Genomic DNA, 26,849 nt, shown 5'->3' with positions numbered 1-26,849 from the left:
TGTGACAGTAACTGGTTAGTGATTTCACTGTATTTTTCTCGATCCATCAGCTTTCCATCCTATTTTCCACCCCATTTATGGGTGACAGTGAAGGAACAGCTGGGTGGGCATCTAGCTGCTCCTGAGGTCAACCCACCACAGCAGGTGAAACATGCAGAATGGAGCAGAACCTGAACTGGTCACTTCTACCAGCAGCTGAGGTCCAAAGGCAGATTGTAAGCATCTCTTCTGGACACATCCCCCCTGGGATAGACCTTGAAAGGACAAAAAGCCACACATCCCTTCTTTCCCTGCTGCTCTTCATGATCTTCATCCTTTAACATGACAATCCCAACCACTTTCGCAGGAAAGCCCTGGAAGATCCATCTCATTCCCTACATCTAGTGCAACATCCATCCCTCCCAGTCTCACATCCCACAAGGCTCAGCAGGCAAAATCCAGCACCTTGCAAAAATCACCACATAAAACACCACAGTCCCAGTGAATCACACTGCAGATCCCTCCTTCCATCCCCATGAAAATGTGACAGCCAGCACAGAATCCCACTCCTGTGCACCAGCCCCACTCAGCTGGCACTGCAGGGGACAGGGTGTCCATCAGCACAGTCACCCTGCACAGCCCATGGGGACAGATGCAGGATGTGCCCAGCGTGGAGAAGCTGACACATGAAAGGTGTCAGAAGTCAATGGGAAGGGCTGCCCCATGCTGGCACAGTATGGAAAACCGCTCTGAGTCACATTCCAAGTCTTTATGACTGAGAAGTGAAAGTGTTAAAAGTGCTTTTGCCATGGAAAGCATTGATGAGCAGAAGCAGAACTCAATAACACTTGCACACCATTTCTATTTGCAGAAACATGAATATGGCTGGGGACAATGCTAAAAAAAGGCAGTGCTCCAGTACCCTTGGTAGTCACAGCTGTCTGAAAGCAGCAAGGAAGGAGCATATTTTCCCTTTTGCTGGGCCAGGAATGGAAGATTCAGGCTGTTGGACCCATGTGTCAAGTGAAAGCTTAGCATTAATATCTCAGCTTTATCCAGAAGAAGCAAGTACATCTCACTTCCAAGAAATGAGACAGGCATCACCAGAGGCTGCAAGTCCATGTAGAGCCTCCTGGTTGACTCAGTGGCAGAAGTAAAGATGCAAAGGCCACAGACATCAGCAGAGCAAGCAGAACCACAATCCAAGATGCTTTTGTGAATCAGGTAGGATGAAGACTATTTTTTCCCTGGCAATATGTGTAACTGCCATTGCAGGAACTCTAAACATTGCAGTGATTTACAGTATTGGTATATTTAAACATATCCTTCAATTGTTTTTATTTTAGAGATCAGATACATAGAAACACACAGAGAAGCTGAAGCTCTTCTAGCTCTTAAGGAGATTATTTACAGTGTGTCTCTAAGGATGCACTCTTGTAGCCTTCTGCTTATTCTGTTCACACAAATATCACACTACAGATCCACCTCAAGTCTGCCAGTGCCTTTGCTCTGCATTGCAAGTGCTCAGAGGCACTAAACAGGCACCAAACACTATTGCTTCCCCCTTTTCCCCCCATTTTTCTTTAGAATAGAGGCCGTACCCTTCTCCCAAAAACATGGTGGATTTTTCTTAAGCTCTTCTTTCTTGAGTTCCCAGTCTTCATCTCTCTGGTCTAAGGGGATTTTTCTCAGTGCAGCTTTCCTGCGGTAGTTCCTGCTCTCCACCTCTGCTCTGGGAGAGAAACCAAGAGTGAGCACAGCACACACATCTCTCTTCACAGGTGCCCATCTGGGAGGTCAGGGGTTGTGTCTCAGTCTGGTCAAAACCCTGATGCCACCAACACTTGAGAAAGACCACAGTGTGTCCAGCATGGTGCAGCCCCAACCTCCCCTCACAGGGAGCCCCTGGGCCCCAGCACAGCCTGCATCCAGACATGGACATTCCAAGTGTAAATCTTGCCAAGGAGAAGACAAACCCTTTCCTCCTCCTGCAGGGCTCTGATTTTGTAGGCACTCAGGATTCAGGAATCTCTGTCAGAAAAACCATCCAATATCAGGAAAAATCCTTCTTTTCTGTAAGAGAGCATTTCTGTCACATGAGAGCAATGCTGCTCTAGCTGCCAGCACAGAGCAAAGTCAGCAGCTCCATATTGATGGATCTCATCACGTGGGCTTTCCATGTCATAAAATCACAGAATGGTTTCAGCTCGAAGGGACATTATCTCATTCCATACCTTCTGCCATGGACAGGGACACCTTCCCCTAGACCAGGCTGCTCAAAGCCCCACCCAGCTTGGCCTTGGACACTTCCAGGGATGGGGCAGCTGCAGCTTCTCTGGGCAACCTGTGCCAGGGCCTCACCACCCTCACAATCAAGAATTGATTCCTAATATATCTAATCCTACCTACTCAGGCCATTCCCCCTTGTCCATGCCCTTGTCCAAAGTTCCTCTCCAGCTCTCTTGTAGGCTCCCTTCAGGTACTGAAAGGTGCTCTAAGGTCTCCACAGAGCCTATGTTTGACAGTGGTGGTTGATGCCCCATGGCTGCTGGTGTTTAAGAGGCATTTGGGCCTTCTTAAGATGCTTTAAATTCTGGTCAGTCCTGAAGTGGTCAGGAGATAGGACTAGCAGTAGGTCCCTTCCAACTGAACTACCCTATTGTCTTCTATTCAGTATCTGCTCCCAAGGGCAAGAAACCTTTTTCTATAAAACTTTTAAATATAAAGATTCCTTTATTTATTTACACATGAGTATATATATGCCCTGCTCTTAGACAGCAGGACCCTTGGGTACAATTTCAACAGCTGGCACTTTGCAGAGAGCCTGGGCAGCAGACACGGGCTGAGGGTCTCTGTGCCCTTTTTGGCAGGTCTCATAGCATCAAGAGTAAAGACTTTTTCATGTAAACCAAATCTAATGTAAAATACGCATTTGCTATTCAGAAGCAGCTGTTTTGAAAGCAGCTGTTTCCTAACTTTTTCATGTTCATGCAAACCTCAGTGAGTGGTACTGATACTCAGCAGTGGAATATACCTAATATTTGCAAGTTAATAATATTTACATGTTGATACATGTCATATTTCCATGTGGGTGCAGTCCTCAGCATAATTCAGTGGCCCGGCCCAGGAAGGCAGCTGGCAACACCTGGGGACCAACAAACAGCATGCAAGGGTCACATGGTGCTAGAGGGGGCTGAATTTGGATTAATGAAGGATTTGGATGCTCATAGGCCTATGTAGATATGTACATCAGCCCTACAGTTGGTGTAGACCCTCAGATGGTTTTAAAAATTTCCTTTTTTCTCTTTTTGCATGACAGGCAAATATCCAAATATGACAGGGATAGTGTGTAACAAAATGTTCCTCATATTTATATCCCACACACACCACTGTGTGGAAAGCAGAGATGCTCTGTGCTGCACAGTATTTTGTGCAATCACACTCTTAATTCTCTGTCTCAGACATACACAGTGCTGCCCTGTACTCTTTGGCACTGCCTGACCCTGGACATCATCTCTGGGACCTTCTGCACATCTGAAGGAGCAGATGGTAATCGAAATTACACTACAAGTGACAACCGTTCCTCCTAGTTTACTCCAAGTTGGCTGATGTGATGCCAGTGTGAGGGTGAAAGCATCCACTGTGGTCATAAATGATAGTGGCTGGTTTTAAAAAGTATTCCTGAGCCTCAGTGATAAACTCGTGGCTGCCCACAGGCTGGGTTATGGCCATGAGGTGATTGCACAGGTTCTGTGTGTGTTCTAGACTGGGCATTTGAAGCATCTTCCAGTCATTAGATATCCCAGCCATGCTGAGCCATGCAGCTCTGGGATGAGTCAGGCCAGCATGTGATTCTGAAAGACAAGTTTTCCACCTTAAATCATGAGTTTTCCACTTTAAATCTGAGTCATTCACCTCAGAAAGCCCTTCATCAGCTGACCTGAGTCACCATGGGCTGTTGCTAAGGTGTCTCAGATGATGATGTCAATCATTCTGGCAATCAACCTGTCAATCATTCTCCCAGGCACCTCTGCCTGCCACAGGCATTGCCCTTTGGCATCATCCAGCCAATTCCCCTGCCCCCTGCTCCTATGGCTCTGGAGCACATCCAGGGCACAGGAAATTCTACAGACTTGGCAGGAATTACTGGTGAGATTAGTGCAAAACAGACAGCATTGAATAGGCAAGTAATTGCTATAAATTTTTCATCCAAGGGACAGAAGTCTGCAGACTTTCACCTTCTGGGTTAGATAATATTTACCTGTTCTGGTGTAGAAACTAAGTATGCCAAGAGCTGAGAAGAGTATAAAGAGAATCTCCACTGGAAGACAATGCCCCATTCTCAGAGGTCTGGCAGACCTGAGCTTTACTACCTAGACACTGGATAGGTAGTAAAAAAATCTAATTTGCAAAGCTTCATTATCAGCTGCTGGCTGCCTAAATGCCTTTAAACTGGGGGTCTGAAAGTAAGAAGAGCTGATACATCTGTGTAGAAGGAAAGTGGTGAATAGTGGGAGATTACGGCGTGTCAGTTCCAAACCCAAAAAGACTTTAGCTCTAAGATGGTCTGGATGCGCTTTTCTGGCAGTGTTCAGCTCTATCACACTGGAAAAGGCTTTGAGCAATCTGATTTAGTGGAAGGGGTCCCTGTCCATGGTAAGGGGTTGGAATGAGATGAGCTTTAAGGCCCCTTCCCACCATTCTATGATTCTGTGTTGGGTGGGCAGGTAAAATGCAAAGCTATTAGCAGCTTCCAACAGCCAGAGTTTGGAAACCAGAGCTTGGAAACCAGAGCTTGTGCCTCCACTACAAAGTTTTCTGGGCTCTGTACAGGGAAATTTTGCCCAGTTTGGCTGTCTTTTCTTCTGGAAGGACTCTGATGTGTCAAGATAAAAGGTGGGCATGGGGCATTTCAGCAGGAACCAAGCTGAAGAAGTACAGCAGAAGGACAGGAGTACCTACAGAAAAGTTTATATGGATTAATGAAAAGTGGCATTTGTAAGGCACTGGCCTCCTCAGATATCTGCCTGTCACCATGCCTGATTTCAAACTTGGCAGCTTATGTGCTGCACTGGCAAGCTGGGGACTTTGAGTTGGACAAATGCCTATTAAAAAAACAACAAACAGGATATATATGGTATCAAAGCAGTCTTGAGAATGTGGAAGTGGTGCCAGTGAAGGATGATGATGGGACTGTAATGTCACAGAAAAACCCAGGGAGAAAACACTTCTGGGAGCTCTCAGCATTCCAGGGTCTGGCACATGTATCTTTTGTGGGCAATGTGTTGAAGTAAAGTAGTGTTGGGACTTGGCTTGCACTGAACAAGTTGGTTGGCCTCTGGTGATCTGTCCCACTCCTTTACAGAGATGAAGGATGGGACACAACTCAAACCTCTGCAGTAAAGCATCCTGATCCAGGGAAACACCTTTGCAAGGATGAAAATACCTGTGAGCCAAGCCAACAGCTGAAAAACAGGAATGGTAATTGGGAACCATTAAGAAACATATATATTATGGCATGTGCTGCCACAGTGCTAACTGTAAGCAATTAAGACAACAAAGATTTTCCCAAAATTTGGAAGTACTATATGACCATCCTATTAAGTGGTCTAATTTACAGTCATTATGTAAAAACTAGGGTGGCTTTTTATCTTTACTATAAGAAAGCCAAATGATATACATATAAATATATATACACACACAGACACACACACAGCTGCTGAGGGCTGTTCCTAAAGAACTCAACCCGTGTATTTGCTATTCACCACTGTAAGGGGTTAACACTTGTCAGTTGTTGCTTTTATTTCAGTTGCTTAATAACGGCTCTGCAACATCCTTACAAAAACAATGATGTCATGAAGTGGTAACGATTTTGAAAACATACCAAGGGAAACCGCAGGAGGCAGGGGAATAAAAGAATGTCTTCTCACGGCTTCCCCCTGACAGGGCCGTGTTTGCTCGTCCACTACAGCTTGTGTGTCAGGGCTTTAGCAGGCTTTGGGTGGGAAGATAAGTAACACACTTTGTGTGTTCTGGTCCTCTGTGGAGCAGTGAAGTTAATTTTCACTGCAGCCGCAGCGAGACCTGCCACCACTACTCACTTTTCCAAGAATCTGCAGCACTCCTGGTGTCCGTAGATCTCCGCGAGCCTCCGGGGAGTGTCTCCGAAGAGGTCGGCGGCGTCCATAGCAGCGTGCAGAGAGTGAAGGGCGCGGAGCACCCGCAGCTTGCCCGCCTCGGCAGCGAAGTGCGCCGCGGTCCAGCCCACATCGCTCCGCAGGCAGGGCCGGGCACCGTGACCCACCAGGAGCCTGACCAGGTCCGACCGCCCTGGCAACGCGCAGCAAAGCCAGCAGAGAAGATGCTTTACAATTTATACCTTCGGGATGCGCAAGGGGGTCACACACAGCTGGTCATAATTCCCTCAGACACGGATTTCACCCACCTGACTATCTGGTTTATCATATCAGGGATACTGAACTGAAAATGCTGGTTATTTTCTCTCAAACTCGACAGTTTCCAGGATAAACTTACAACAAAAACAACAACCAAATCAAAAAGCTTTCTAATTTCTGAACAGCACATCTCAATTAGTCATTGACCGATTGGCTATTTCATTGCTTCATTTTTGTTTTTAGTTCAATTGCAAAATAAAATTTAAACATTGAGAATGGGAAAATCTGTGAACAGCTTTACTAAAACAAAGATTTTTGGATAGCAGGTGGAGAAACTACTGCTTTTTCATTCACTTTCACATTTTTCTAACTAGTGGAATTGCTTAAAGAAGCAAAAAAAAAAGTTATTTCTACACCACTTCACACTGCCTTGACTGAGCTAGACTACTCCAAATCACATCCAGGCTCTGTCAGCTTCTCACCATCATTTTTGTTAGGTAGCTCAGTCCCCTTTGCTAATGTTCAAATGCCTAATAATCCATTTGATGCTGGATACATGGTCTTAAATGTAAAACAGGAAATCACACACTTGATTTCTGAGCAAAGACAGATGTGATGACATGGGATCCCAACAAATACTGTAGCACAGAGAAGTAGAGGTCCAGTTTCCCATTTTACACTGTGTGGAATTAGACATTATTTATTGTTGCATCATCTATTTTTTGGGCTGCAAAGGGATATTTGAGTTTACCAGATACTTCTGAAGGTGAAGGACCAAATGGGAGCTGCAAGCAGCTCTGGTCCTGCATTGTTCATTCAAAAGGTGGGGATATAAAGAGCAATGTAAAAATGCAGTTATTATTTTGTCCTAATTGGTTTGATAAATACCTGGTGTAAATACAGTGGGTTTGACCTCCTGCTCTTTCCCACAGGTGTACATGAGAAATAAACTCAGGGAGTCATCTCTTAGAAAAGGAAAAAGCAGCCATTCCCTATGTGTACATCATGTAAATTGCAAATTGTTGTGTGATGGAAGCAAAAAAGCTAAAAATCAGTTTAACAGCAGTCTCATAAACTATTTTGTAGGTAAAGTTCCCATTTAAATGCATATTTAACTTTTTTTTTTTGCACATTAGGGACAAAATTACCAAACACAAGCTGAGATTTTGCCAGCCTAGATACAATCACAGGTGATCAGCATCACCTTTTATGGTGTCCATTCACAGAGGCAGCAGAGCTGGGGGTGCCCTTACCTTTGGCAGCAGCCCAGTGCAGGGGGGTCCTGCCATGCCAGTCAACATCCTTCTGGTTTGGGTCACAGCGCCCTGCCTTCAAAATCTTCTTCACCAGGTCATAGTCACCCACAGCCACGGCTTCATGGAGCTCTGTCATGCTGCAGGAAGGCACGTGGTGACAGAGAGATGCTCATTCAGTGGTGTGCACTGATGGTCAGCTCCTCTCAGCAGCTTCAGTAGGTTGAGCAGCACCTGGATTAAAAATGAGACAGGCACCGTGAGAAACGAACATTTGTCAAAAAGTAAGGAAAAAGGAATGATAGGGGAAAAAACAATTATCTTCAAACAAGTGATCACAGACTGATGGTGACTTTTGGTCTGTAGAGACAGAAATCTGCAGCAAAGTGCAGTCCTTTATATAAAGGACTTGTAGCTAAAGCCACATTGAACATTTGCCACAGGTTTGTTGTGCTCACTAACCATGGGAACTGGCTCCTCCCTTGCCAGTGCTGCAGCATTACTGGTAGCATTTTATTGCAGAGAAAATCAGAAACAGAAACATCTATGCAAGCATCCTCTGATGTTGTTTGGTGCAAATGATAAAAAGGGATAATAATAATTAAGCATATAAAAAGAGATGATAGGGCAAAGATGAATGGTCTTAAACTAAGATTCATAGCCTGTTTCACACCTGGGTGGTTGGACTGTGTAGATAAGATCCAAAAGAAAGACCCATATTTGTCTTCTACTGAGTTTGACTCCTGCACATCTAGGAAATCTGAATATATAAAGAAGAAAATTAAATTTTGGAGCCCCTAGTGGGCCAAAGAAGTATCATGGGATCACTGTTACTCTAACTACCTGTGTACTGCTTCCTCGTCCTCATTGTCTCTCACTTACCTTGAAGAACCTGTTCCTTTAGATTAAAAAAAGATCTTCTGACTTGTTCTCCAACACCTTTCAACAGCATCAAATCTATCCAGCCCATCACTGAAGTCTGGACAAGAGTACAGGAAAAAAAAATCTTGGACCTTTTCATACAGCTTTTGTATTCTTTTCCAGCCTCAGCTCATACCCACACCCAGAGGGAAGGGAAGCTGCTGATCCCAAGGCAGGAGCTCAGCAGCTCTCCAAGGGGACAGTCTAGAGGGGCAACTTCACGAGCAATTTAAGCCAAGTCCAATTCTACCTTCCCTCCTCCCCTGCTGCCTCCCTTTGCTAGCCTTGCAGCTCATAGGGGCATTTCACAGCTGCTGATCTCTCACAAAATTAATCTTTTATTGCTGGTGCTAAATTAATCTTTTATTACTTCAGGTGAACTCCCTGCATTCAGCATTACTGAGGGGGCAAACGCCAGGACTATGCAAAGCAGGGTGAGTACAGATCTGCCCCATAGGTAGGAACCTGTGCTAAACTCCTCTGCAGCCATCCCAGATGTCACACCCAAAGTGGGATCTGCCTCCCTAGACTGTGGACACAGGAAAAGATTTGTATTTTTACAGCACAACCTTGAGCCAAAGCGCCGTCCCCCGCTGCTCACCCGGCCACAGGCATTGCAGCTCCTCCACGGGGTGTTGCAACCCATCCGGGGGAATTTTCCCTCGGGGTTCCTGCTGCTTGAGCCAGCCCCAGCCGGGAGATCCAGAGCTCACACACAAGGAGCCCGCACATGACTCTGTCGCTGCCCTACCGGGGCACGGCCCAGCACCTCGCCCCGGGCTCCACTGGGACGCGCAGGCAGTGCTGGGCATGCCTCCATGGCAGAACTTTGTTTTCCAGGCCCAGGGAGGATTTCTCTCAGAAAGATCGTCTCAGCTGGAAACTAAGGCAAAGTTTGGTCCCTCCCCTTCGGGGAGAGCCCGGCAGTCGCTGTGCCTGCGACAGAGGCGGCGTCCTGAGGGAGCAGCCGCTGCTCGCCCGGCTCCGGAGGGCCGTGGGTGGCCAGAGGGGACATCTCGCTCCTTGGGACGGCGGGACGGGAGCGGGGGCGGCCGGGACACCGCACAGCAGGTACGTGAAGCCCCGCAAAGACCAAAAAGAGGATCTAGGGGGAGCACGGGAGGAGCAATGGTGACGTGAGGGGAATTTTAAGGAGTTAATTTCTGCGCAGCACCTCACGCAGCTTCATTGCTCGCACTCCCTGTGCCCAGCCCTCAAGGGATGGCGCTCCTCTGCTTCCTTCCAGCCCCTTATCCAGCCCCAAATCCCTGTGGAAGGGTGGGAATGACACCCGGGTAACGGGGTGACAGAGGACATGTCGCTTTGCCTATCCGTGTGTGGACAGCATTCAGGGAAATATAACCCGCCTCAAACACGGCTGTGTCCAGCGTGGGGATGGGACGCAGCAGTCCCAGGCTGCAGCAGGGGAAACTCCGACTAGATGGAAGAGGAAAATATAATTTACAGCGAGGGTAATTAAAGTGTGCTTCAGGTGTCCCGCACTGAGACATGCAGACCTGAGGCAGCCCCATGTGCGCCCTGCTTTGAGCAGGGGTTTGGATTAGGTGACTTCCAGCGTTCCTTCCCCACCAACATTCTTCGGGGAAGCTGAGAGGGCCAAGGTGTAGGAGGTTTGAGGGCTCTTCCAGGTTTGAGGTTTGAGGGCACAGCATTCCAAGGTGTAGGAGGTTTGAGGGCACAGCATTTACCTTCTCCAAGCCCAGCATCCCCATACATGCATGGGACCCTGTGCCCCAGCTGCTCTTGGAGATGGTGTGGAAAGAAGGTGGTTTTAGGACGTGGCTCCCCTCGTGTGTTTCAAGTCCAAGCTCAGGTACAAGGGACAAGTTCAGGACTGCCATGTCAGCCACACGGACCTGCTGGGTCAGCCTGGCTGCACTTTACCCTGTGACACAGCCATTCCAACCTCTCAGGAGCTGGTGGCTCCTCTGGGTAGGGATTGGGGTGGTGGTGCTGCCTGGGCTTGCACTCACCAACCCTGCTGACGGGTTCACAGCAGCCCAGAAACTGTGGTGATTTACTGCTGGGGACATGTGGGATCAAACCGTGGTGACACCCTGCTGGGGACACATGGGATCCCCTAATAGCAGCTCCAGAAGGAATGGGACATGCTCAGATCTCCATCTCTCATTAATAAGTACCCTCCCCTTTCTCTGCCTGCTGGGAACAAAACAGTTTTTGTCTTCAAAATCAGCTGATACGAGGGAGGAAGAGACTGCTGTGCTTGCAGAGAAGTGAGAGGGGGTAGTTCCCAGCAGGCAAGTTTCCTGCTACAAAGTCCTGCTGCAGGCCTAAAACAGCAAACAGTGGGTCAGAAAAGATGCTTCACTGCCTAAAATGGTGTATTTAAAAGCAGGGACAAGAACTGGGGCTGTCATGTAAATGTTGACATAACTCTTAAGATAATAATCCCCCAGATTCAGTGAATATTGAAATGTTTTGGCTTCTGGGATAGGGACTAAGGTGATCCCATGCCCTGGTGATGAGAAATGGCAGTCTTCAGGGTCAGATCTGTCAGGGGATGTATTTAAAACCTTATTCAGAGCTCAGAAAGGGGACAATGATGCTTCCATCTGCTATGGGGTTTCTTACTGGGGAGTGCTGCAGACATAAGCATGGGGAAGTGCCCTTCAGCAGGGCTGGGAGGCCCTGGCCTAGTCCAGGATATAGGACCATCACCCAAAAACTTGGGAATTGCCCAGTTCCACCTTTGTTTCTCAGTTTCCATTTCCCGTCTTGAGAGGGGGGATGTACCATCCTTCCTCAGCCCCAAGGCTCATGGTGATGTGCTGTCAGTGATTGACTGAGGTCACCACTAAGCCACACCAAAATGTCGATGGAAGCAGCCTTTAAAACATGCAGCATTCTTGTTTACTGGGAAAAAAATGGAGCTTAGATCAGTGAAAAGCCACACATTTGCATTTCAGTGACAGCCTCAGCTTTTTACACACTGCAGCACAAAAGGCCTCAGTGTGAAGGACTCCTTCCTCCAGCTCCCCCACATTCCTCAGCCTCAGCTTCTCTGCTTTGGCAGCCTTCAAATAGAGGGAAAGCCAAGGTCAGTTAAAAAAAAAAAAAAAAAAAAAAAAAAAAAAAAGGGAAAAAAAGAGAAGAGAAAAAACAAAAAGGGAAAAAAAAAACAGAGAAAAAAAATAACCCCCTCGAACCTAAAACCAAAGGCCCTGGTAAAACCTCCTTTCCTGCTGCCCACTATCCAAGTGAGAGCTCCTGCCTGGAAACTGCTCGCTATTTTCCAATGGCTTTTGCACCTCCCAGACCCCCCTGCAGCCCCATTCTCCCTTTCTGGAGAAGCTGGTACCCCTGCACCCCCCAGCTCCTGGGACAGGCACATATGGAGGTGGCATTTGCCAAGTTTTGTCAGGCATGGAGTGAGTTTGCCCCCTCACCAGCACCACCATCCTCTGTCCTGCAGCAACAACTTCCCACAAGACACATGGAGATGTTGAGGCACCTGAGGAACATCAAGCCCACTTGAGAAGGTACAGGGAAGAAGCACAGTGACACCCAGGAGCCCATCCTGTTACTCTCACATGCATAAGTTCTCCTGCTGCAAGTCCCCAGAGCACTGGAGGGGGGAGTTTGAAGGACCTGGCCCAAAAAAGGGCAATGTTGGATCATATCCTCATGCCAGTTTTCACAAGACCATGGAAACTGTGCCAAATTTACTGACATTGGATCAGCCTTGGAATTTAACAAAAGCCTGCATGTTTATCTAAGTGTTGGGAAAGGCTGGAGGAGCTGCTTCCTGTGCCCTTTCAATCCTCAGCTCCAGAACTGCAGTGGGAACCACCCAGCAGTGGCCACAGCATGTCAGCTCTGGAAAACAAACCCAAACCCTGGAACTAAAGGCAAAACCACCGTGGAACACAAGGAAGGAAAGAAGCCATTATTTCCCTGGTTGTCATCATCAGCAGGAATGTGGCTGTGCTGCTGGAACTTCCATTTTATCTGTTTATTGTACTTGAAGCGGACCCAGCTCTGGTCAGGGATGTGTGAGGATGCCAGCTGCTACAAACTGAGGAGCAGGACACTCATCTCAGGTCTCAGCTACTGTACAACCAGCACAGTTAAGAAATTCCAGACCTAAAGCACACAGACATATAAACACACAGCCTGATTTCTTAGAGAGCATAAGAATTTGATTTCCAGTACCATAGGAGGAGAGCAGGGGTGATGGATGCTGTTATCCCACATATTTCTAGGGAAATCAATTCCCACTGCTTAACAGTCTACAGGGTTATTTCTCTTCTGCTACAGATGCTGATGATAAAAAGTAGGTTTCATACAAAAGGAATGGGCTGATGATATAAACTGCAGATGCTGACAGGCTGGAGGTTTGACATTTCCTTTTCTACAGTTCCTCCAAGGGCTGGACACATGGGACAGAGCAGTTCAGCATCTCAGTAGTAAAATGCCCTGCACAGTAACTGTGCTGTTACTTAAATTCCTCCCAAAAGAGTAAAGCACAGCAGAAGCACTGTTTTAACCTGCACCTGAATAAGACACCTTCCAAATTTCCCCAAGAAATGATGGCACTGTTCTAGAGAAAAGGGAAGCTGGGAGCGTGTTTAAGTCAGGATTCATGTGTGAAACTTTTTTTCAGGTTGCATTTCTTAGAGCAAGATGCATGCTCTAAGAAAAAGGTTAAGATGTTGTTGAGGTTATGGTTACTGAAATAAATTCAGGTACAAACAGCAGTAGTAGGCAAGTGGTTTATCCACCCATTTAGTGTCCTTTTCTTAATATCTACTATTGCTTTATTAATTGTTCTGCTTAATACAGGTGGCTTATGAGCTTGGAAAGAAATGTAAACATTCTGTTTGCCTTATAAAAGGCTGACATAATATTTGGTGACAGACTGTGGTCATACAGTACCTCCAAAACATACCTCAGCTAAATACTTTTTATGTTCAAAAAAGCCACACTAAGGCATCCACATCCAGAGCTTTGAGAGTAGCTGCACTCCAGCTCTTTGGATTTGGGATGGACAGTCACAGCTCTGCTCCTAAACCTACTGCCAAATCCTTTCATAGCCCCAGGTAAGGGAAAGAGAGCATTCCTAGGATAAACATGTTACAACTCAGTAATAGCCTTCTAGCTATTAAAATAAAACCAGACTTACATAAGTTACATAAAAACTTAAATTAAAAAAAGTTCAGAAAGGTGGCAAACAGGGCTTACTGGACCATTTAAAAATCAGAATAAACTCAGAGAAACTATATCATAAAGCAGTCCCCACATTTCTTCACCAACTAAAAAACCCAACAGTTTTATTTTTATTTTTCTGCTTTTTTATCAAAAATGAACAAAGTTCCCAACAGCCCCTGGCTAATGTACTAAATGCAGAAGTTCCTCCAAATCTGCAGTTATGGTTACACCAGCTTTTGCTCCAACACCTCCCCCTTAGATCCTCATCCATAAATGATGCATAATGGTCATCAGGAACCCCACACAGCAAAGACACAACACAAAGCATCAAACTTCCCTTCACAACTTCACATGACAATAAAGTTTTTTGTTTTGTTTTTAATTCCGTTTTTGGCTAAAACTTTTAACAGTTCCAGAAACAGGGTATTTGGCCTTCTTGTTTACTGCTGGCCCTGAGAAATCCCCTCCTTATTCCTTGATATCAAAAGAAAACGCTTCCAGAAGTAACTGATTCCTGTGCATTCAACAGCCAAAGGAGGAACCAGGACAACCTCTTGGAAAAAGCAGTGAAGCAGCTGAACTCAGTCTTCAAACAGTCGCTCAGCTTGGCTTAAATCCCCTTCCAGCAGCTGCTGTTAAGCTGCCAAGCACTTAAGCCTGACCTAAATCCTCTCCTGCAATTGGGCAGAGACTTTTCCAAGCACTTTTGCTTTATGGGATGTAAGGATGATGGAGATGCACTTTTAAGGAAGAGGGAGCTGGGCACGATGATGAAGCTGAGATGTGTCCTGGGGTGATGCTGGTATCCCCATGTGTCTCTTGAGCCCAGAAATAAGTTCTGCACCTTTAGATCTGAGAGTGAAGTGAGGCAGAAGAAAAATCTGCCCTAAACCAGGACAGCTGCCAGGGACGATGATGGAGCTGGGCCACTGGATGTATTCTTGAAGCAGTGGATGTGTAAAGGTTGCTCCTCTGAATGGATGAATGGAAGCATCAGCTGTGAAAGGGAGCCAGGAGCAGGTCAGTACGACACTGGAAGCGCACAGTTTCCTTCTGGCTCCCTTTGCAGGCGTGTGAATATCCCGTGGTGGTGTTATCGGTGAGCGTGTCCTGTGAGGCAGGGCAGGCTTAGGAGGCCAGGTCGAAGTCGTCACGCTCCTGGTTGTAGTCGAGCACCTTCTGCCGCAGGCGCGACGCGTCCACCCAGGTGATGAAGTCCTCGACGGCGCGGGGCACGAGGAGCGCGGGGTCTGTCACCACCTCGGGCCCCACGCGGACGTGCCCCTGCTCCACGAAGGTGACGGCGTGCCGCAGGTTCTGCGCCATGCGCAGCTTCACCAGCAGGCACGGCAGGCGCCGGCGGCAGAAGGCGGAGGCCGAGAGGCTCTCGCACACGGCCAGCGACTGCCGGCTGTTCACCAGCCCCAGCCCGTACAGCTTCTCCAGCAGCGCGGCGGCGCAGCGGGCGCGGAAGGCGGCGCTGGCCGGGCCCAGGTCGCGGAGTCGCCGCGCCAGGGCGCGCACGGCGCGGGCCAGCGCCTTGTACTGCACGTAATCCTCCCGCCGGCCCACCCGGTACCGCCGCAGCGCCCGCACCTCCGCCAAGTTCCCGCCCGACGCCTCCCAGTTCACCAGGTCCAGCCGCCGCAGCAGCTTCTGCTCGTGGTACTTCAGTTTCCGCACCATCTTTGCGGGACCGGGATCCGCCGCGCCGCGCCTCAGAGGGACTGTTCCGGGGCGGAGCGGCCGCCGGCCCCGCGGCTTTTCCGGGGAGGAGCAGCCGTGACATGGCACTGGGAGCCCCGCCCCGGGCGGCGGGGTACCGGGAGAAGGATGGCTCCGTGTCTCCTTCCCCAAGGGATCACCGGCAGATAGAGCCCAACCCGGGATGCGGCTGCTTTCCCCCGCGCTCTGCGCATCGCCGGGGCCAGCCCGGCGCGGAGGGGTCACCCCAGGTACGGCCACAGCGCCCCGACACCCGCTCCGGCACGGGCAGCCCGACCTTGTCTCGCCTGGGGCCGAGCCTGGGATTCGTCATTCCTTCTGGAAGAATGGCAGCGGCGTTGTGTTTCTCTGTGACATCCCACTCCCCCTGATGCACAGGCCGGTTTTCCTCGAGGAGCAGCAGAATCCTCCCTCTGTGCGGTTCGTAGCACCGCACATCTCCCGAGTGCCGCCGCGGCCTCGCCAGCCAAAGGTTTCGTCCCACTTTTCTGTAAGTGCACCGTGCTGTCTCCTTCTTGGGATTCAGGATACAACAAGGAAAATCCCCAGTAGAACAGGTCAGGTTGACAATTCGGGATTTCTTTGTTTCTTACGAGCAGATTTCTGTATTGGCTTAATCTTGATTTTCCTAATTCTGGATTTTCAGCGTGCTGGATTTGTTTCAGTGTGGGTGGTCTGGTCACAGAGGCCATGGTGGTCTCTTGATTTGCTTTTGTTTATTCCCCCAGATTCGTCGGTGAAGGCACCAATAGAAATGTGGGGCACCAACAGCACTGAGAAGTTTTACAGGATCCCCGAAGGAAAGGGACCACACTCAGTTGGATGTACAGACCTGATGACAGAAAATGCAGTTGAGGTAAAGCTCTCGACTGTTTGGATTTAAGCCACAATGTTAGTGAAACAAATGGCTGCAGTTTTAAAACAGAAGGTCTTGCCTGTGTGCTCTATGCTGACACTCACAGCTGAGCTTTCTATGCTCTCCATCCTGGTGTAGGATGTGTGCTGGGCATTTACCAGATGGATGTAACCTGCAAGCCTTTCCCATGGCCAATTCCTCCCTCTTCTAACGTCCTTGCCTTTCTGACTCTCCTACAAAAGATACTACAAAGAAACTGTGTCCTCCTGAGACCCACGGGGTTCTTCCCACCCACTCCACTGTTGCCTCCTGTGCTGGGCTCCTGAGGAGACTCCACACGCAGTCTCCGTGACTGTGGCTGCTCTCATCACCAAGATCACAACAGTATTTGGCAGGGTTGGGAGATGAGCCTATCTAGTGTTTCAGCTGCAGGGTAAGAGACGAGATGTCTATTGAGATTTTATCTCACTGGAGATGAACAGGATGTCAGTTTTGCAAGAGGTAAGCACAGTGAGAAGCCACAATAATAAGACAGGGGCGTTAACCAGACAAGTAGTGAGCTTCCTTGTGAGTTTCCATTTCCAATCCTCTTGCCTTTGAGAGAATACACCTGCATTTACACTGTGATTTTACTCCACAGAGTAGCAAGATGGAGTGGAACTTGAGATCAGTTTGTAATGGTTCATGTGCTTTCCTTTACTGAGCTTACTCTGTATCAGCACAGAGAAGTTATGAGTTTCTCTTTGCAGTCAGCCTATGTGTTTTTTTTACATAAGCATTATGAACAACTGCAGTTCTCTCAGGCATAAATAATGAACCTCTTCCCCTTTCTGGTAATCAGTTAGTCATTGGGGAGGTTCACTGGGACTGTTCTGAGATCAAGCTGATATCACTACCAATGTGGAGGAAAGTTCTTCCACAATGGTCTCTGTGTCAAAGGTTGATTTAAGTTCGATAAGTGAATAAAAACAAGCTTCATTAAACAAACTTTTGGTAAACTGATAAATTAATGTTCAAGAAATCAGGCTTTATTTCAAAGCTCATGTTTATTTTGGCCATGATTGTAACTTGCTAAACCAAAAGTACAGCTGGAGCAAGACAGTGAATTTTAATGGGGTGTTGCAAATTCCCTTGCAAGCCAGGAAATAAGAATGCAAACTGCACACAGTTCATCTTCTGGGAAGTCTGCTTTGTGCATTGGTACATTGCTGCTGTCTGTGAAGGAAAAAGACTGACAAGGGGGTATGGAAGGTCCCTGTGAGTGTGGAAAGCTTGGGAACTTTCCTGGGGTACCTGGAGTGCAGACAATAAGAGATTTGAACTAGTGGTAAGAAACAGAGGCAGATGAAACACAGGCTAACAAAGTTGTGTTTAGAAGGATGGACTACAAGACACTTCTGAACATCTTGATGAGGAGGAAGAGCAATGTATTGTTCTCCCTTGCTGTGCAGCTGCCCAAGGGCTTTGCTGACAGCCTCTGCTCAGTTTAGGCAGGAACACTACAGCCACGTTAGAGAGCCTTATTTTCTCCAGGCTGAATGGCCCCAGCTCTCTCAGCCTGTCATGCTTGGAGAGGTGCTCCGGCTCTCAGGTCATCTTCAGTCACTCCTTAACAGTCAGCCCTATAAAACTTACCAAAACACATCATCAAACCATTCCCTCTGAAGAAGATGGAAGAAAAGATCCAGCAAGATGCTGGATTGAGCAAAGAGGTAGTGAGTGTTTGTAATAATTAGCTTAATTAAATGAAGCATTTCTAATAAGCCTTAAGCTAACCTAGAGAAGGTGATGTGTATCTCCACCTGTGATGATGTCTATCTCATGTTACTTTAAATTCTTTGTAGGCACAGGAAGATTCTGACATAGGATTGGCATCAAAGCCTGTATATGATAATAATTTTTTCATGAGATTCTCATCATTCTCTTGAACTGCATTCTATAAATGTTTTTAGTCTTCCATTTCTCTGCCATATAGAAATAAATACCAATAAAATTTTTTATTTTACTTTTTCCTAATCCCAGGGAAGCTTTTTGCGCCTGTACTATCCAGCATATGATGCCACAGATATGGAAGAGGCACGATGGATTCCAGACAAAGAATACTATCAGGGACTCTCTGACTTCCTTAATATGTACCGAGTTGTAGGAGAAAGGCTCTTCCATTACTATGTTGGTAAGACTCCTTCTGGTTTTATTCCTTTATTCTTGTCACTGCCTCTATGCTCCATGAGTAGGATGTTACTGCTGCAGGGCTGAAGAAGAGTTTTTAGTAAAAAAGTGTGGTTTTGTGGGATGGGTTTGTGTAGTGAGAGTGCTGAATGTGACCCCAGCTCTCAGCAGTCCCTGACTGCTGTGGATAGAAGTGTGAAGTGTCTGGGCAGTTTGCTCTAGGTCAGCTGCACCTGTGTGTTGCGATTTAAATCCCACAAGCAAATGTGCAAATATACAAAAGTCAGAGAGATCCTAAGGTCTGAATATCAGCAAGACCTGGATGCCTGACTATGAAGATTTCAGAGATATGTAGACCTTGTGCCAGGCTGTGGATGGGAGAAGACAAGTATTTTCTGCCAAGTAGAATGTATTTTCAGAAGCAGATCCATTTTTGCTTTCTATTTTAAAGATGAGTCTTGGCACCTTATCTTTAGGTGATTGCTCTGATAATAGTGATCACTACATTCTTGGGATCTTTTACATAGGAACAAATGCTTTCTCTCATTCCAGTAATAATGATGTACACTTCCATTTTTATTTATAATGATGTACACTTCCATTTTTATTTAGGTTCAGTGACCTGTCCTGCAAAGTCAAATGCTGCTTTTAAGCCAGGAGAAAAATACCCACTTCTTGTTTTTTCCCATGGACTTGGAGCTTTTCGGTAATTTTGCAGTTTGTTGATAAACTGGTTTTGTTGTCTATGGAGACAGCAGTCTCCAAGGGTGGTTCTGAACAGATTTCAGTAGGGGGTGAGATCCTTGTGGAGCTGAAACAGATTTGAAGAACAGGCTGCTGTGTGTCATTATGCCCCCACCGAAACAACAGCAGGGCTGGTGTATGGTTGGTCACAGAATAATAGAACAGCCTGGGTTGGAAGGGGCCTTTAAAGATCATCACTGCTGTGGGCAGGGACAGCTTCCCCTAGAGCAGGTTGCTCAGAGCTCCATTTGTGTTTTACCTTTGTTATGATGGAGGAGAAGATATTTACCAGCCCATAAGGATGTTGTGAAAATTAGCTGGTTAGTTTTTGGACAGCTCTTTGAAGATGCAAAGTGCTGTGTGTGCTACTTATTAAAAATCAGTGGCATCTTCCTTTCTGAACTGACAGTAAAACAGTACCAAGGTTTTGTGAACAGGCTTTAGTGCCTGACATATGAAATCTTGCTCTGCTGGGTAGCAGATTCAAAGAGAACAAATATTGAGTGGAGACTAGTGCATACCTAGTGTGGTCAGCATTTAAAGAGCAATGGAATTGAAAGAATGACATCTCACCAGACTGTGGTTTTTATTTCAGGACAATCTATTCTGCTATTTGCATAGAGATGGCTTCTCAGGGCTTTATAGTGGCTGCTGTGGAGCACAGGTGAGTGTGCTGTGCATTTGGGAGTTCTGATGGAAAGCAACTTTCTCACATTGAACAGAATGTTATTTATTCTAAAAGAAGAGCTTCAGGATTTTTTTAAAAAAGAAAAACTAACATCTCTTTTTCAGTCCTGCCCACACTGCCCATAGCTCAACTCTTCTCCAAACAAAGGGACTTTTGTTTAGATAAGCCCAAGAATGAAAAGTCTTGGGGTAGATATCATTTGTGCTATCATAGATAGCATTTCAGATATGCTATTTTTTCACTCTTTTTGTTAGAATATAAAGTAGGTGAAGAATACAGAGGATGTGGGAGTTTTGGTGGGGTTATTGTATTATTTAGAAAGTCTGCGTACACTTGGGTTGCAATTGCAACAGCACTGGTTGATAGCTGAATCTCTTCAGATGACTGAAATTGGAAACTTTTGCTGACTGCATCTCAATCCAAATGGAATGCACTTTCAGAAATAACCTCCTCTTGTATTACAGAGATGAATCTGCTTCAGCCACATATTATTGTAAAAGAAGGTCTGTTTCTGAGTCACAGGAAGAGTCTCCACCTAACATGGAGAAGGAGTGGATCTACTACAGGAAACTGAAAACTGGCGAGGAGGAGCGTTGCTTGCGCCATAAGCAGGTGCCTGGGCTGGCTCTGTGCTCTGGGAAGCGTGGCAGGAGGGCTGTGTTTAGGGCTAGCAGAGTCTCCCTTTGCCCAGGGGAGCAGAGATATGAAAATTGATCCAGTCCTGTGTCCCTGAAGGTGGAACAGCCAACAATAGCTTTCTTCAGAGCACAAGTTGCTCCCTCGACAAAGCTTTTTCTTGAAGTTGCACTCTTGAGCTGAGTCATCCGTTTCTCTTCTGGTTCAAATCAACTTTCTGTTTCTTCTCTGTCTTTTATACTTTTGTTGCCCAGCCCAGCCTAAAAGTGACACAGAGTTGAGCTCAAGTGTTTGTGTGGCCTTAGGCTTGCATTAGCTTTCATTTACTGTTCCATGGAATGATGGATCATGGCTGCTCTGAGTGGGATGTTTGTTTTATAGTCCTTACCACACTTGAAGGTGTATTTTAGCAATGTAAACAGTGCAGACTTCCAATTTATTATAAGCAGTATCCAAGCTGGATGAAATGTGGCCATACTGACAAGCTCTTCCAAGCATACACTTGACCTTTAAAATATGTGAGTGGTTTTTCCAGCTAATGAAAACTTAGCCAGGGAGGTGCCTCTCTTTATCTCCCTGGGCCATACAGACAATAGTACAAGAGTCATTTCCTGGATAAATAAAATGTCCTACTATGAGTGTAATGTCTGAGCTTGGAAATAACCTTCAGAAGCTGTTGTCTGCAAATTTCACAAGTAGAGAAGTCGGGAGATTGGGATTTATTTGAAATTCAGTGATGCACAGACATCTTGTTGGCTGCCTAAACGCTGGTTCCCAAGATCACTACTATTCATTGGTTCTATTAATCCTTGGTTCTTCTTGAAGCTTTTCTTTTACTGACACACCAGTTAAAAACTGTTCTTATGGAACAATGAAAATCTTTTTTTGCAACAGCTTCACTACAGTTTTCAAGGATGAGTATATATAAAAAATGGGATGGGCTTCACTTTTTCTTCATTTGGTTTATCCAGTGTAAAGACAGTTTCAAGGCTATTGTGTGATGGGGCAGTGATAGAATGACATTTGCTTATCCAGCCTGAGAAGCATCAGTGAGTCAGCCTTCCTTGGAGTTTTACAACTTAAGCCTTTGTACATCCCAACAACTCCTTTTCTTAAGCAGTGACAGGATGAAGGAGTTGATGGCCTTTGGTGCATGTTACAGGGATAAATGCCTCTGTGTGCAGAGGTTCTACACAAGAGCTTCAGCTCTTTACACCACCAGAAACCAATTTTGTTGTTTGTCAGATGGCTCCATTCTGCAGTTCAGAATAGTGGGGGAAAGCTATCAGAGTAAGTCTTGTGTCCAAGAGGCTGTCAGGCCTGGCAGTTGTCTGATGATTCCTTCCACTGCTCTACCCCACCCTTTCTTTCTCCCCAGGTGCAGCAAAGAGCACAGGAGTGTATTAAAGCTCTCAATCTCATTCTTAAAATCAATTCAGGAGAGGAAGTAACAAATGTATTACATTCAGACTTTGACTGGAACAGCCTAAAAGTGAGTAGAAGGTGCCACCTTCATTTTGTTAAACATCTAATAATGCTTCTGATTTCCCCCTTCCATTTCTAAACTGGTTCATGTAAAGTATTCTGAAGATCAATGTGTAGATCTCTGAAAATATTCTCAGGTCATCCAAAGCTGGATAGAGAATAAGAGAGCTGAAATTATGCTCCTCCTACTTCAGTAGGGTCTAATGTCTAAAAAAATTATTTCCTTTAAAAACCTAAGTTTGGGAAAGAAAGTCTCTTACAGCACCTGGATTTTTTTGACAGGATTCTGTTGATACTAGCAGAATAGCTGTGATGGGACACTCTTTTGGTGGTGCTACAGTTATTGAAAGTCTCAGCAAAGAAATAAGATTTAGGTAAGTATGCGAAACAAGGCCAGAGACATTTGGCACTTGAGAGGTCTGGAGCAGGGCACTTTACCTACGACCCCCCAACTACTGACTGACTCCTGAAGAAGAGAGTTGTTTGGCATGTCTTGCTTTCTCCAGCCATGCTTTTTCCAGGTGTGGGGATATGGTGGAACATAACAGCTGCATCTTGTTATATCATGATACTGTGGGACCCTGCAGTCAGTGGAGACCAACCTATGGAAAGAATGGACTAATTCTCTTCCCCCAGAGTAGAGATAATTATGATACAAAGTGATTCATTTACCTGTTCAGTATCAGAAAGACTTTCTCTTTCCCATGTCTCTTGCAACTCAAAGCATGCTCAGAATTTCCAAGCTTTCTGCTTCTGTGCCAATATCCAGATGTGTTTGGCAGGTGTGGCATTGCCCTCGATGTATGGATGCTTCCTGTAGGTGATGACATTTACCAAAACAGCGTCCAGCAACCACTGCTTTTTATCAACTCTGAAAAATTCCAGTGGGCTGAGAACATCTTAAAGATTAAGAAGCTCATCTCCAATGACACAAACAAGAAGATGATCACTATCAAGTAAGTGCTCAGGAGCCATCGTTTCCATCTGTGGTTGAAGCTCTTGTTGGAGCTGTGCAGGTACTCTGTGGAGTTTCAGGTGACTGCAGACAGACAGACAGTCCCTTAAGCACAAGTCTGAGGAGGAAGAGGAGCTGTGGGAGCTGGGGATGTTTAGCCTGGAGAAAAGGAGGCTCAGGGGGACCTCCTCACTCACAACTCCCTAACAGGAAGGTGGAACCAGGTGGGGGGTCAGGCTCTTCTCCCAGGGGACAAGAAGAAATGTCCTGAAGTCATACCAGGGGCAGTTCAGATTGGATATTAGGAAATATTTCTTCATTTAAACTGTTGTTAGGCATTGGACCAGGCTGTTTAGGGAAGCTGGGGAGTCACCATCCCTGAAGGTGTTTAAAAGACATGTAGATGTGGCATTGAGGGACATGGTTTAGAGCTGGAATGGCAGTGCTGGGTTAATGGTTGAATTTAATATCCAGCCTAAATGATATTATGTCTGTCCTCATGGCCCAGGTTTTCACTGTATGTTTAAATTAACCATACATCCCCCACAGCAGGGACAGAGACCTCTCAAAGCAGCCAGGATCCCCACGTTTAAGACACTCCAAGGTGTGCATTCCTGCCCTGGGGCACAAGCTTTGTGCTGAGCCCTGTGCATCACCTGCATTTGAACAGCTGAAAGCCTTCTGGGGGCAGTTCTGCAGCCAGGGGAGGGATGGCTCTACCCTGCACCACTGAGCAGGGAGACAACTTGATTTTGATGCTTTGCCAAACCAGCTCTCTATTGCTGTTGCAGTTACAGTGACTTACAGCAAGCATGTACAAACCTTCCTCCCTTCTGTGGTTAGAGCAGAATTTCCTGCTGATCTTGCTTGTGAGATTAACCTGTTTTATCTTAAAGACAGCACAAGACATTTGACTGAAGTCTTGCATTTTTTAATCAGGCAATTTAATGTAGTCTTACAAAGCTGTTGATCATTTTTCTTTGCAGGGGATCAGTACATCAGAGTTTTCCTGATTTCACCTTTGTGAGCGGAGGAATCATTGCAAGATTTTTCAAATTAAAAGGAGAAATAGATCCAAATGAAGCTATTGATATCAGCAATCATGCTTCATTAGCCTTCCTACAGAAACATCTGAGTATGTATCTGTTTACAGCAAAGCAGGAAGTTGACTAATATTTCATTCCTGTGAAGCTTTTTATATAACCATTCAGTTTAAAACAAGATCAAAATAAGTGTGTCAGTGGAAAAAATAAGTCAGACTTCTTCTAGAGGTTTGTCAGTTACTTTTGTAATCTTGGCAACTCAGAGAAAATCACTGACATTTTGTTCTGGTACAAAAAATCTGGAGTATCATTTTTTCCCTCCTTAAAACATTTTTCCTTCCCTACTTTGCTGAACTGATTTCATTTTTCAGTGTAGTTTGACAAAAAGCTGGTCACTTAACTCATGACCACTTGGTTTTCTTTCCCCCACCCTACAGGTCTTAAGAAGGATTTCGATCAGTGGGATTCACTTGTGGATGGCATAGGACCCAATGTTATTCCTGGAACCAATATTGACACATCTCCAGCTGAACCTGAGTAAGGAATACAAAGGAGTATTGTATGCCATGGACATCAGGACACTAATATTGGTCAGACATTGCTGAGACATGTGGTGGCATTCAACACCAACAAAGCTTTTGGGGTACGGAACAAAAAAAAAGGCAAGGCACTAAGTTACATAATCATAAAAACAGAGGTTTCTGTTCAAATGAGTTAGTAGGATGCTCTGAAATACTGTAATAGGGTAACTTCTGCTTTGTAAGCAGCCTGGGGAAATCACTTGGTATCATTTAAATGCTCTTTCTGGTTTTGACTAGAATTAAGTTTGCAGAAAGACAGATTGAGCTCCAAGGAATTCAGCTACAGGTTTGTTTACCAAGCTTTATGTCAGTCTGCATCCAGCAAGCCTTTCCTGCAGGGTAGGGGAAAAGAAACAAAAAAAACCCCAAACCACCACTTTCCTGTTTAGATTCTAAGTATTTCAGCTGTGCTCTGACAACAGCTGGGAGTTAGAGATGCCTGTGGAGGGGGGTCTTTAAGACTGTGTCTTGTTAAAATAAGTCACAGTAAAAGCTACAGGAAGGATTTCAGCTGACAGCAGAGGAAGTCCAGACACAGGACTCCTCACAGGAGCTTAATCCACTTAAACCTAAGAGGTGTTTAGTGCCATACATAGAGGATGTTTATATCTCAGAAGCTTTTCCCTGGGTCACACTAGTAGCAACTGTAATTGCCCGTGGGCAAAGCTCCAGCAGCTCCTCCCTTGTCTGTTTCCACTATCACTCACACAGACTGCAGGGGAAATACACATGTGGCACCTCTCCAGCTCCCTTTACATGGTCCTTGTTAGCACTGCTTCAGCTCCTGAGGTCTGGCCAGGTAGTAATCACTCCCCAGACACTCAGCTTTCTCTACGTACTCACAGTGGTCTCTAGGTGACCCAGTTGGCTCCCACTGACATATACAGACAGTGGACAAAGATTGTCAGCCCCCACCTGGGTGGCCTTCTTTTAGGCTCTCCTTTTTGGATCAGAACTGCCTGAAGCTGCCCCATGGAAGGGTGTCTTCTAAATTCTGTTCATTTCAAAATCAGGTTATAAACAAAACCACTGAAGCAAACGGATTAAGAAATTAACAGTGTAATTAAGTATTTTACATAATCTGTGATCTTAAAATGAGATTGCAATAACACCTAAGATGTGTCTTTCAGAATTTAATTAAATTGTATTGTCTCTATTAAGCAAATAAACGTGTTTGTCTTACTGAGTCAGCACTAACACTTGAGATCTACTGTGAGATTCACTATCAGCCACCTTGGGTTTTTAAGTCCTTGTTTCAGCATGAAAAATCTACAGCTTCTGAAGAGGAGGGAGCAGCTATGCTATACATGGAACATGCAGCATGGAATACCATTATAAAACAGGACCCCCTTTTCAACAACTGAGAAGGAGAATAAAAGGTGAGATCTCCTTAAAACAGCAGCAGGTCCTTAAAACAGCTCAGCATGTTGCACACATGTGGCAGCAAAACTATTTCACTGGGTCTTCTTCATATTTATAGGAAAAGCTTCATCTTTCATTAGCACAACTGCCACAAGTTCAATTAATTAAGTACAATTAACAGTTCAAAACATTCAGCATAGCTCACACTGCTCTAGAGAGCTGGTTAGGGTCAAAACACAACCAGTGACTGCAGAACAGCCCTCACACAGCATTTGGGCTTCTGCACAGGAACAGACAAGTCATTAAAACACACAAACAAACCAGTATATGCCAGGCAAAGCTTTATTTCAGCTTCTTCCATTGCTTTAGAACAGCAGCAAATGCAAGACTTCAACCCAAAACAACTATGCTCCCCTATGGAGGAAAAAACCTCCCCACCCCTACCCCCCAAAAATACCCTCCTCAACTTTTTTTTTTGAGAAAAAACAAACACTTAACAATGCAACTTTTCCAAAAGCAAACATCAGAAAGCAGTGCTGTACAACACAATAGCATATACAGAAACTCACAAGAAACTTCTATTGAAGAACCACCCACCAAAAACTCCATAGAAGTCAGTGCACCCTCAGTCAAAAAAAAAAAAAAAAAGCCAGTCAAGAGGCAAATTCTTATTTAGGAAATTACAGCTATAAGAAACAAGCTAACAATAACAGTCTAGCAACAAGAGCTGTAAGAAAACAAGCTGAAAATAACAGTTTGCCAACACTATTCCTTTATAGGCAAGTTCAGCAGTGACAAGTATTTGGTCAGCTAGGTAGAAAAAATAAGCCACTCAATGCTCTGCTGGTATTTTTGTTCCCACAAACA

The 26,849-nt window shown here is 45.7% G+C and overlaps 3 protein-coding genes across 3 annotated transcripts; 1 reads left to right on the top strand and 2 right to left on the bottom strand.

The window, feature by feature from the left end:
* Positions 1-814: 814 nt before the first annotated feature.
* Positions 815-8,052, bottom strand: ANKRD66 (ankyrin repeat domain 66). Its single transcript, XM_054291763.1, has 4 exons — positions 7,967-8,052; positions 7,628-7,840; positions 6,081-6,309; positions 815-1,711 (listed from the first exon to the last, which is right to left on the bottom strand). Exons 2-4 carry the CDS (start codon positions 7,764-7,766, stop codon positions 1,531-1,533), a joined length of 549 nt encoding a protein of 182 aa, XP_054147738.1. The 5' UTR covers positions 7,767-7,840; positions 7,967-8,052; the 3' UTR covers positions 815-1,530.
* Positions 8,053-9,278: 1,226 nt separating this feature from the next.
* PLA2G7 (phospholipase A2 group VII) lies at positions 9,279-25,505 on the top strand. Its single transcript, XM_054291722.1, is given in 13 exon segments — positions 9,279-9,321; positions 9,324-9,596; positions 9,599-9,619; positions 16,192-16,319; positions 18,342-18,492; positions 19,101-19,194; positions 19,828-19,896; positions 20,385-20,532; positions 21,935-22,048; positions 22,324-22,415; positions 22,824-22,997; positions 23,983-24,131; positions 24,477-25,505. Coding segments are annotated over 13 exon segments (1,560 nt in total). The 3' UTR covers positions 24,581-25,505.
* IMP3 (IMP U3 small nucleolar ribonucleoprotein 3) lies at positions 12,408-15,627 on the bottom strand. Its single transcript, XM_054291723.1, has one exon. It carries the CDS (start codon positions 15,422-15,424, stop codon positions 14,867-14,869), a length of 558 nt encoding a protein of 185 aa, XP_054147698.1. The 5' UTR covers positions 15,425-15,627; the 3' UTR covers positions 12,408-14,866.
* Positions 25,506-26,849: the final 1,344 nt, after the last annotated feature.

The sequence above is a fragment of the Melozone crissalis genome, unplaced genomic scaffold, assembly GCF_028551555.1.
Source record: "Melozone crissalis strain CALT ecotype California unplaced genomic scaffold, PUWL_Pcris_2 ptg000106l_1, whole genome shotgun sequence".
NCBI classification, from domain to species: Eukaryota; Metazoa; Chordata; class Aves; order Passeriformes; family Passerellidae; genus Melozone; species Melozone crissalis.
The sequence above is the reverse complement of the archived record's forward strand: the minus strand, read 5'-3'. Positions and strand labels throughout refer to the sequence as shown.